The sequence below is a fragment of the Oncorhynchus gorbuscha genome, linkage group LG04 (assembly GCF_021184085.1).
Source record: "Oncorhynchus gorbuscha isolate QuinsamMale2020 ecotype Even-year linkage group LG04, OgorEven_v1.0, whole genome shotgun sequence".
Taxonomy (NCBI): domain Eukaryota; kingdom Metazoa; phylum Chordata; class Actinopteri; order Salmoniformes; family Salmonidae; genus Oncorhynchus; species Oncorhynchus gorbuscha.
Window position 1 is genome coordinate 53,002,503 of NC_060176.1, and position 12,081 is coordinate 53,014,583.

A 12,081-nucleotide genomic window follows, 5' to 3' on the forward strand; every position below is an offset into this window, starting at 1 on the left:
ATTGAAGCGAATTGACTTTAGGACCTGATCTCTGTTTTTCTGTTCGTCCAGGTGGTGACGGAGCCTCCCAACGGGCTGAAGCTGAACATGAGGGCAACCTTCTTTAAGATCGCCCACGAGACTCTGATGGGCTGCCCCCACCCGGCCTACCGCAGCCTGGTCTACGTGCTGTCCTTCTTCCACGCTGTGGTGCAGGAGAGACGCAAGTACGGCAAGATCGGCTGGAACGTGTCCTACGACTTTAACGAGTCTGACTTCCAGGTGAGTGGGAAAATGGCTGTTTTTAACAGCATCCACAGGACTTAAACTATTGATTACATTTACTTCATAGTAATTTCCTTTTGCTGATCAATTTAAATGTCATGTCTGTAACTCCAGTTTTTGTGTGCGCTGATGTGGATGTTCTTTGTTGACTAGGTGTGCATGGAGATCCTGGACACCTACCTGACCAAAGCTCACACTCAGGGAGATGCTAAGATCCCCTGGGGAAGTCTCAAGTATCTCATAGGAGAGGTCAGGCTCACCTATTCATACATCACATTGACTTAACAATGATAGTGTTATGTATTGTCATATATTGTCATGTCTTGTCCCTGTGCTTTCTCTTCTATTCGTTTCCCCCTGCTGGTCTTATTAGGTTTCTTTCCCTCTCTCTATCCCTCTCTCTCTCTATCGTTCCGTTCCTGCTCCCAGCTGTTCCTCATTCTCCTAAACGACCTCGTTTACTCTTTCACACCTGTCCCCTATTTTGCCCTCTGATTAAGTCTCTATTTCTCTCTCTGTTTCTGCTTCTGTCCTTGTCGGATCCTTGTTTGCTGTGCTGTGTTCTTGTTCCGTCCTGTCGTGTTTTTGCCTTCATCAGATGCTGCGTGTGAGCAGGTGTCTCTGTCAGCTACGGCCTGCGCCTACCCGAAGGGACCTGCAGTCTGTGGCCGCTTATCCTGTTATTCCCCTCTACAAACTAGAGGATTTCTGTTATCCCCGTTTGGACATTTCCTGTTAAGGATTCAGGATTTGTTATTTTCTTTTTGGACTTGAATAAACTCTGTTTCTGTTAAGTCGCTTTTGGGTCCTCACTCACCTGCATAACAGATAGTACAGAATCCTATTAGTATAATAGCCTCGCACTAATGGCTTCCATTTGTGTTTGTGTGTGTGTGTGTGTGTGTGTGTGTGTGTGTGTGTGTGTGTGTGTGTGTGTGTGTGTGTGTGTGTGTGTGTGTGTGTGTGTGTGTGCGTGCGTGCGTGCGTGCGTGTGTGCGTGCGTGCGTGCGTGCGTGCGTGCGTGTGTGCGTGCATGCGTGTTTACGCTCCCTCTCTCAGGTAATGTATGGAGGCAGGTGTATAGACAGCTTTGACCGCAGGATCTTGACGGTCTACATGGATGAGTACCTGGGAGACTTCATCTTTGACACCTTCCAGCCCTTTCACTTCTTCCACAACAAGGACGTGGACTACAAGATCCCTCCTGACGGGCCCAAGGAAAATTATGTTGGTCAGTGGATGTAGTTCATCACTGGTCTGATATACTGACTTCAAATGTAGCTTTTTACATACGATTTCTACTGCACTGCCATTGTTGTTATTAACTTGTAGTTGTCATCCATCTTCTCTGATTGACTTGCTATGTATCACAGGGGAGATTGAGACCTTGCCCCTGGCCAACACTCCAGAGGTGTTTGGTTTGCACCCCAATGCTGAGATTGGATACTACACACAGGCAGCCCGCGACATGTGGACCCACCTGATAGATCTGCAGCCGCAGACTGGTAACAGAAACCTCACACACACACATACACACAGACTGAGCATAATCTGGCCTCCTCACCTTTCTGTCGGGGTCCTCAGGTGAGTCTGGTGGAGGCATCAGCAGGGATGAGTACATCAGCAACGTGGCCCGGGACATCCAGAACAAGCTACCCCAGGTGTTTGACCTGGACGTGATCCGTAAGAAGTTTGGCCTGGAGATCTCCCCCACCTCCGTGGTACTGCTACAGGAGCTGGAGCGCTTCAACAAGCTCATTGTCAGGATTGGACGCTCTCTGGCTGAGTTGCAGAGGGTGAGAGAGGGGGAGAAGACAGGCAGGAATAGTGAGGGGTATAGAAAGAGGAAGAACTACAGGGACAGATTGTCATGGGGCCTTACTTTGTATCTACATAAAACAGTATAATTATCTTTAGAACGTTTGCTGTTGTCTATTGCATATTTACTAAAGGAACCAGGTGAGATACCTATAGTACCTATAGTTTGTTATGGGGATGTGAACTAACAAATGTGTCTGTGCCCGTAGGCTCTGGCTGGTGAGGTGGGCATGAGTAGTGAGCTGGATGAGGTGGCACGCGCCCTCTTCAACGGCATGATCCCTGCTATCTGGAGGAAGCTGGCACCTGATACCCTCAAGTCCCTGGGCAACTGGATGATCCACTTCAAGAGGCGTTACGACCAATACAACTCCTGGGTGAACATCCTGCGCTCTAATACAGTTATTCTCTGAGACATATCGTACACATCTCCCAGAAGATTGGTTTAGTTTATAAGGATCCCCATTAGCTGTTGCTCATGCAGATATGTTATTCAAAGGTCACACTTTCTTGGTATCAAAGTATCCATGATGTATAGTACATATAAATGTAAATACAGTATGTACATGTATGTATGTAGTGGTTGTGTAGTTATGTTTTATTTTGATGGTTCTTCCTTCCAGGTGGATAAAGGGGAGCCCAATGTGATGTGGTTGTCAGGGCTGCAGATCCCAGAGTCCTACCTAACTGCTCTGGTTCAGGCCACATGCAGAAGGAACGGCTGGCCGCTTGACCGCTCCACACTCTACACACAGGTCACTCAGTACACCACTGAGGAGGAGGTCAACGAGAGGCCTGGACAGGGTGAGAGTCCTCTGACAGACAGACAGACACACACACACACACACACACACACACACACACACACACACACACACACACACACACACACACACACACACACACACACACACACACACACACACAGACGGACATATTAACACATACACTGACAGACATATTAACACACACTGACAGACATGTTAAGACACACACTGACACACAGACGGACATACTAACACTGACGGACGGGCGGACGGACAGACAGTCACGGACGGACATGTTAACACACACACTGACAGACAGATGGACAGACAGATGGACAGACAGATGGACAGACGGACGGACGGACGGACGGACGGACAGAGACGGACGGACGGACATGTTAACACACACACTGACAGACAGACAGACAGACAGTCACGGATGGACATACTAACACAGACAGACAGACAGACAGACAGACAGACGGACGGACGGACGGACGGACGGACGGACGGACATGTTAACACACACACTGACAGACATACTAACACACACACTGACAGACATACTAACACACACACTGACAGACATTAACACTGACAGACATACTAACACACACACTGACAGACATTAACACTGACAGACATACTAACACACACACTGACAGACATTAACACTGACAGACATATTAACACACACACTGACAGACATACTAACACACACACTGACAGACATATGGACAGACAGACAGATGGACAGGCGGACATACTAACACGGACAGACAGACAGACGGACGGACGGACGGACGGACGGACAGACGGATGGACATATGGACACACAGACAGATGGGCAGACAGACAGACAGACAGACAGACAGACAGACAGACAGACAGACAGACAGACAGACAGACAGACAGACAGACAGACAGACAGACAGACAGACAGACAGACAGACAGACAGACAGACAGACAGACAGACAGACAGACAGACAGACAGACAGACGGACACACGGACGAACATACTAACACTGACAGAGAGACAGACACACACACAGACGGACATACTAACACTGACGGGCGGGCGGACGGACAGACAGTCACGGACGGACATGTTAACACACACACTGACAGACATGTTAACACACACACTGACAGACATGTTAACACACACACTGACAGACATGTTAACACACACACTGACAGACATACTAACACACACACTGACAGACATGTTAACACACACACTGACAGACATGTTAACACACACACTGACAGACATGTTAACACACACACTGACAGACATGTTAACACACACACTGACAGACATACTAACACACACACTGACAGACATTAACACTGACAGACATATTAACACACACACTGACAGACATATTAACACTGACAGACATATGGACAGACAGACAGACAGACAGACAGACAGACAGACAGACAGACAGACAGACAGACAGACAGACAGACAGACAGACAGACAGACAGACAGACAGACAGACAGACAGACAGACAGACAGACAGACAGACAGACAGACAGACAGACAGACAGACAGACAGACAGACAGACAGACAGACAGACAGACAGACAGACAGACAGACAGACAGACACGGACATGTTAACACACACACTGACAAACATATTAACACACACACTGACAGACATATTAACACACACACTGACAGACATATTAACACACACACTGACAGACAGACAGACAGACAGATGGACAGGCGGACAGACAGACAGTGATGCTTTGATACTGAGGGTTGTGGTTGTGTTCTCCCAGGCTGCTTCGTGTCAGGCCTGTATCTGGAGGGAGCAGACTGGGACATAGAAAGGGGTTGTCTGATCAGGAGTAAACCCAAAGTGCTGGTGGTCCAGTTGCCCATCCTGAAGGTCATCCCCATTGAAGCACATCGCCTCAAACTACAGGTAGGGCCAACACCACTCACCACCTTATCCCTTCAATCAATCAAACAACTGTATTTCTAAAGCCCTTTTTACATCAGCCGATGTCACAAAGTGCTATACAGAAACCCAGCCTAAAACCCCAAACAACAAGCAATGCAGATGTAGAAGCACGGTGGCTAGGGAAATCTCCCTAGATTGGCAGGAACCTAGGAAGAAACCTAGAGAGGAACCAGGCTCTGAGGGGTGGCCAGTCCTCTTCTGGCTGTGCCGGGTGGAGATTATAACAGAACATGGCCAAGATGTTCAAATGTTCATAGATGACCAGCAGCGTCAAATAATAATCATCACAGTGGTTGTAGAGGGTGCAACAGGTCAGCACCTCAGGAGTAAATGTCAGTTGGATTTTCATAGCCGAGCATTCAGAGTTCGAGACGTCCGGTGAATAGGTTAGGGTTTCATTGCCGCAGGCAGAACAGTTGAAACTGGAGCAGCTGCACGACCAGGTAGACTGGGGACAGCAAGGTGTAATCAGGCCAGGTAGTCCTAAGGCATGGTCCTAGGGCTCAGGTCCTCTGGGAGGGGAGGGAGAGGGAGAGAGGGAGAATTAGAAGGAGCATACTTTAATTCACACAGGATGCCAGATAAGACAGGAGAATTACACCAGATATAGCAGACTGACCCTTCAGAACATGTGCTTAGTGACTTCGCTAGTGGCCTCTAGCAATGCAGTTTCATTGTTTTAAAATGTCTGTTTTGACGCTTTCTAACTGTGTCAAAATGTCTATCTGTTTGTTTCGTAGAATACTCTGAGGACTCCAGTGTACACCACGTCCATGAGGAGGAATGCTATGGGTGTGGGGCTGGTGTTTGAGGCAGATCTCTTTACCACCAAGCACATCTCCCACTGGGTGTTGCAGGGAGTCTGTCTGTGCCTCAATGCAGACTGATGATGTTTATATTTGTTTTAGATTTCTATGTAGATCATTTAAAGGCACATTTTAAAGGCTGAATTTATTTTAAATGTTTGGGAAACTATATAATATCACATTTGGTGACATGCTTATTAGCATACTATTATTACTGCATCTCAGTGCAAGAGGCGTCACTACACTTCCTGGTTCGAATCCAGGCTGTATCACATCCGGCTGTTATTGGGAGTCCCATAGGGCTGCGCACAATTGTCCCAGCGTCGTCCAGGTTTGCAGGGGTAGGCCATCATTGTAAATAAGAATGAGTTCTTAACTGACTTAGTTAAATAAAAAAAAGTTTTCAAAATCCACAGTTGTTCTTATCATGAATTAACACTAGGTGGCAGCCCACCCCAGTCCTGTGTTCACTCAGAGTAGTGGAGTAGAGACCCACTGCAGAACTGCTGTCTCCAATCAGTCCTCTGAAGAGGTGCCATTGGATCTCAGAGGTTCTTTCCCCAACCCCTGCTATTTTTAATCTCTGACGACAGATCTTTTTATTAAGTCCTCTCTCTGCTTTATTCCTCGTGACATTTCTAATGCCCAGCATCTGTGCTCAGGCCGCCTCGACCGACTGACGGGGGAAATAAATCCACAGGGAAAACAAGGTCTGTTTTGTATTAGTTTTAATTAAAATCGTAACATTATTTCTCCAGGTTATATTTCATCCTCCCTTTTCATTGACTACATAGAGCTGGCGTATAGGGGAAGGGAGGCCCTCCATTCTGATATAGTCTAAAGATAGGTGTTTTAAAATGTATATCCCCACACATTAAATGTAGATTTAGGTCTGAATCTGATCGTACAGGTCAGGTGTGTACGTGCTGTCTTCATATGTTTGTAATTTAATTCATTGAAACATCTTTCATGGTTTTTTTCATGCATAATCCAAAAGGAATTGAGTCCATTTTTAAAGAGCTTGAGATATATTTCCTGCCTATAGAGGCTAAAAATGTATTATAGCTGTCACTTTGGGAAAACCAGAAGTCTGGAAAATGTGTATCTGAGTGAAACATTGACCAAAGTGCACACTCCACAAACTTATCCTAGACCTCCAATATTATTTTCCTTTTTATTTATTTGATCGAGCTCTGACTATAAGTATTGTGGTTTGTTCTCTGCGTTAGCTATTCAGAGTGAGCAAATAGACTGATATTGAGTAATCTCAGATACTGAGGTACTGAGATACTGAGATAGCGGTCTGGGTCACAGAGAGGCTCAAGCATGACCATGACGTCGACATACAGCACATGTACAGGCAGTTCTGCTTGGAATTATCTGACTCAAGTCACCCAGCTCGAGCCCTGTATTTTATAATCCCACAGCAGTGAGCAGTGTGACCAGTCTTGACAGTGTGGGGCAATGGTTAGAGGGGTGAGGGGGGCAGGCCAGATAGCACCTGCTGGTTTCACTAGTATGGCTGTCATAAAGTAGACAGCACTGTGGAGAGGAGCTGGAGGCACCTTTATGAGCCTACACAGGGAGGGGGGGAGGCAGTAAAAAGTCTGTGTTGCAACTCTATAGAATAGAAAAGTCTGAATGGTCTACTTTTTCACGTATGTGCACGGCAAATTAGTCAAAGGAACTTCAGTAATACATGACCTTAGAGAGACAATAGGTAAAGGAACTCTTTATATTTGATTACAGGGTGGAGAGAAGAAAAAAGGGTAGGAAAAAAGTAACAAGACAAGAAAGGGAAAAGATAAAATGCAAACGACCCCTACCTCCCCCTTCAGAGGCCAAGATAATTTTCAGCTGAGCGAGACTGGAGGGATTTACATTAACCCTAAACTCCTCCAGTTCCTTCTTGGCTCCACTCTGCGCCGGTCTGCTGCCTCATAAAATGCCAAGCATGCCCTGAAACAAAAAATGCAGACACTACAACCCCCCCCCCCCCCCCAAGCTTTCTGAAGCAGTTTCCGTTTGGTGTGATTCGGAGCAGATGAACCTCAGAGAGTAGATCAAAGCTTCCACTGCACTGCGAGGAGAGTCTTGCGCCAGTCTGTCTCAATGTCCATCTGTGCAAGGGTGTCTGAGTCTGCGACAACCCACAAGCAAAGCCACTACATTAGGGAAGCTTGCCCACCTACGTGTTAATGTGTGTAAGGGGGTGCAGTCATCATCAATGCCGTAATAATCTCATAAATGCAGTAGTGATAGGAGTCAAACTACCTCACAACATACAGTGTGCCTCCGGAGGACAGGATGCCACGATGTCTGCCCTGTGTTGTGGTGTAACTGTGTGCTGTTATGAATCATGCTCTTAGATGGCCTCTCTTCCTCTTCAGCATCATGATTGTGTGCAGCTGGTAAGCCCTACAGTGCTGCCCATTGAGATACCTGAGAAGTGTAGTCACTTTGACCACTGATATAGATTACTGGGCTGCAGGCTGCAGGTCCAGGTGTTTAGCTTGGAACCTGCCCACAGCTCTGTGGTTAGTGGCTGGACAGAAACCTTCCAGGCCCCTTTCCGCTGGGCATGGGAGAGAGGTTACAGAGCCCACCACCCCTGCTCTTTGGCTCTGTCTGCCTGGACCTTGCCCAAACACCAGGGTCTGCCCACAGGCTGCTGAGTTAGGATGCAAACGGCAACCACATAGCTTAAGGCTGGACAAAGACCATGATTAGGAGGGACTGGAGGCAGAAGGATCACTGGCGTAGCACATGCCCCACATATAGCATATGAATGCATCATAAGCTATGCCATTTTTTATTTTTTATTACAGGAAATCATATTTCACACTGCCAAAAATGCTCTCAGCCTCATGGCAAAATGTGTAGAATAGCAGTAAATAAGCTCAAGGATTCTTGAAAGTCGGGACAATCCTTGTCCGGCACAGAAACTGTGTTTTATTGTTGAAAAAATTGCTTTTGTTGCATTATTTGAGGGGGGGGGTTCAAAATACTTTCAATATTAATTTCCATGTCGGCTCTATGCCTGCAAATGCCCTTGTCCGGGGCAAAGGATCCGAAATTAAAACTCTCCAAAATAATATTTAACATTTTTAATAAAACTGGCAAAAATGTATATCAACTGAAAGAATATTACATGTAGTTTCTTGCAATAGCCTTCTGTGACTTTAAATAATATTTCTCTCAAAACTTTGATTCCTAAAATGTTTGTCCGGAGATTTGGTTTACTACATCAGATTTGTCTAAAATCCTAAATGAATCAGGAATGAGCATGGTCAGCTACAAATATTCATACCCTTTGACTTATTCCACATTTTGTTGTGTTACAGCATGAATTCAAAATGGATTAAATATTTTTTTAAATTACACACAAAAACCTGTTTTTATAAACGTTGCTAATTTATAAAATATTTTACAAACAGTCAAAGGTTTGGACATACCTACTCATTCAAGGACATTTTCTTTATTTGGACTATTTTCTACATTGTAGAATAATAGTGAAGACATCAAAACTATGTAATAACATGGAATCATGTAGTAACCAAAAAAGTATATTTTATATTTGAGATTCTTCAAAGTAGCCACCCTTTGCCTTGATGACAGCTTTGCACATTCTTGGCATTCTCTTAACCAGCTTCACGAGGTAATCACCTGGAATGCATTTCAATTAACAGGTGTGCCTAGTTAAAAGTTAATTTGTGGAATTTTTTCCTTAATGCGTTTGAGCCAATCAGATGTGTTATGACAAGGTAGGATTAATATACAGAAGATAGCCCTATTTGGTAAAAGACCAAGTCCATATTATGGCAAGAACAGCTCAAATAAGCAAAGTAAAATTACAGTCCATCATTACTTTAAGATATGAAGGTCAGTAAATCCGGAAAACATGAAGAACTTTGAAAGTTTCTTCAAGTGCAGTCGCAAAAACCATCAAACGCTATGATAAAACTGACTCTCATGAGGACCGCCTCGGGAAAGGAAGATCCAAAGTTACCCCTGCTGCAGAGGATAAGTTCATTAGAGGTAATAGCCTCAGAAATCAGCAATGAACTGCACCTCACAGAGTTCAAGTAACAGACACATCTCAGCATCAACTGTTCAGAGGAGACTGCATGAATCAGGCCTTTGTGGTCGAAACCATCACGAAAGGACACCAATAAGAAGAGACTAGCTTAGGCCAAGAAGCACGAGCAATGGACATTAAACCGGTGGAAATCTGTCATTTGGTCTGATGAGTCCAAATTTGAGATTTTTGGTTCCAACCACCGTGTCTTTGTGAGACGCAGAGTAGGTGAATGGATGATCTCCGCATGTGTGCAACAAGACAAACAATATTGGAATCACCATGGTCACAACAATAAACTGTCAATTCCATCTGCCTTATAGATTAAAATAGAATATGAATTTTAGTTCAAATATGTTACATTTAACTAGGTCTTATAGTCATAAAGCAACTGAGGAAAAAGTTAAATTGTGTATACCACTTCAATGAAGAAGAGAAATGCAATTTTTGTCAACTCCTTAAAACATAAACTCCATCAGAGTGCTGAGAGATCTGATAGAATAATTATGCTTTTATTGGGTATTTTCAAGTAATACATTTTCCATATTTTACCCATTTTGTATTAAACTTTTATTTTTATAGGCAACAATATGTCTGTTTTGAGTATCTGTTGTCAACTCTGTCATTGACGGCTTAATATTTTTTTTGTAACCACTGTTCTGCAACTAACAATTGAAGTATTTGCTGTGCTGACCTAAGGGATAATGTTTGCTTTATACAGTGCCTTGCGAAAGTATTCGGCCCCCTTGAACTTTGCGACCTTTTGCCACATTTCAGGCTTCAAACATAAAGATATAAAACTGTATATTTTTGTGAAGAATCAACAACAAGTGGGACACAATCATGAAGTGGAACGACATTTATTGGATATTTCAAACTTTTTTAACAAATCAAAAACTGAAAAATTGGGCGTGCAAAATTATTCAGCCTCCTTAAGTTAATACTTTGTAGCGCCGCCTTTTGCTGCGATTACAGCTGTAAATCGCTTGGGGTATGTCTCTATCAGTTTTGCACATCGACAGACTGACATTTTTTCCCATTCCCCCTTGCAAAACAGCTCGAGCGCAGTGAGGTTGGATGGAGAGCATTTGTGAACAGCAGTTTTCAGTTCTTTCCACAGATTCTCGATTGGATTCAGGTCTGGACTTTGACTTGGCCATTCTAACACCTGGATATGTTTATTTTTGAACCATTCCATTGTAGATTTTGCTTTATGTTTTGGATCATTGTCTTGTTGGAAGACAAATCTCCGTCCCAGTCTCAGGTCTTTTGCAGACTCCATCAGGTTTTCTTCCAGAATGGTCCTGTATTTGGCTCCATCCATCTTCCCATCAATTTGAACCATCTTCCCTGTCCCTGCTGAAGAAAAGCAGGCCCAAACCATGATGCTGCCACCACCATGTTTGACAGTGGGGATGGTGTGTTCAGGGTGATGAGCTGTGTTGCTTTTACGCCAAACATAACAATTTGCATTGTTGCCAAAAAGTTCCATTTTGGTTTCATCTGACCAGAGCACCTTCTTCCACATGTTTGGTGTTTCTCCCAGGTGGCTTGTGGCAAACTTTAAACAACACTTTTTATGGATATCTTTAAGAAATGGCTTTCTTCTTGCCACTCTTCCATAAAGGCCAGATTTGTGCAATATACGACTGATTGTTGTCCTATGGACAGAGTTTCCCACCTCAGCTGTAGATCTCTGCAGTTCATCCAGAGTGATCATGGGCCTCTTGGCTGCATCTCTGATCAGTCTTCTCCTTGTATGAGCTGAAAGTTTAGAGGGACGGCCAGGTCTTGGTAGATTTGCAGTGGTCTGATACTCCTTCCATTTCAATATTATCACTTGCACAGTGCTCCTTGGGATGTTTAAAGCTTGGGAAATCGTTTTGTATCCAAATCCGGCTTTATACTTCTTCACAACAGTATCTCGGACCTGCCTGGTGTGTTCCTTGTTCTTCATGATGCTCTCTGCACTTTTAATGGACCTCTGAGACTATCACAGTGCAGGTGCATTTAATTGGAGACTTGATTACACACAGGCGGATTGTATTTATCATCATTAGTCATTTAGGTCAACATTGAATCATTCAGAGATCCTCACTGAACTTCTGGAGAGAGTTTGCTGCACTGAAAGTAAAGGGGCTGAATAATTTTGCACGCCCAATTTTTCAGTTTTTGATTTGTTAAAAAAGTTTAAATTATCCAATAAATGTCGTTCCACTTCATGATTGTGTCCCACTTGTTGTTGATTCTTCACAAAAAAATACAGTTTTATATCTTTATGTTTGAAGCCTGAAATGTGGCAAAAGGTCGCAAAGTTCAAGGGGGCTGAATACTTTCGCAAGGCACTGTAGATACTTTTGTACCTG

General features: G+C 44.2%; 1 protein-coding gene across 1 annotated transcript in view; it reads left to right on the plus strand.

Annotated features, from left to right (window-relative positions):
* Window positions 1-6,025, plus strand: part of dnah10 (dynein axonemal heavy chain 10) — a 58,471-nt gene extending 52,446 nt beyond the window's left edge. Inside the window, exons 71-79 of the mRNA XM_046347205.1 lie at window positions 52-261; window positions 418-513; window positions 1,324-1,495; window positions 1,638-1,769; window positions 1,849-2,060; window positions 2,292-2,459; window positions 2,706-2,886; window positions 4,647-4,792; window positions 5,572-6,025. Of these exons, the coding sequence (XP_046203161.1) occupies window positions 52-261; window positions 418-513; window positions 1,324-1,495; window positions 1,638-1,769; window positions 1,849-2,060; window positions 2,292-2,459; window positions 2,706-2,886; window positions 4,647-4,792; window positions 5,572-5,718 (1,464 nt within the window). The 3' untranslated portion in view covers window positions 5,719-6,025. The remainder of the gene's footprint in view (window positions 1-51; window positions 262-417; window positions 514-1,323; window positions 1,496-1,637; window positions 1,770-1,848; window positions 2,061-2,291; window positions 2,460-2,705; window positions 2,887-4,646; window positions 4,793-5,571) is intronic.
* The last annotated feature ends 6,056 nt before the right edge of the window (window positions 6,026-12,081 follow it).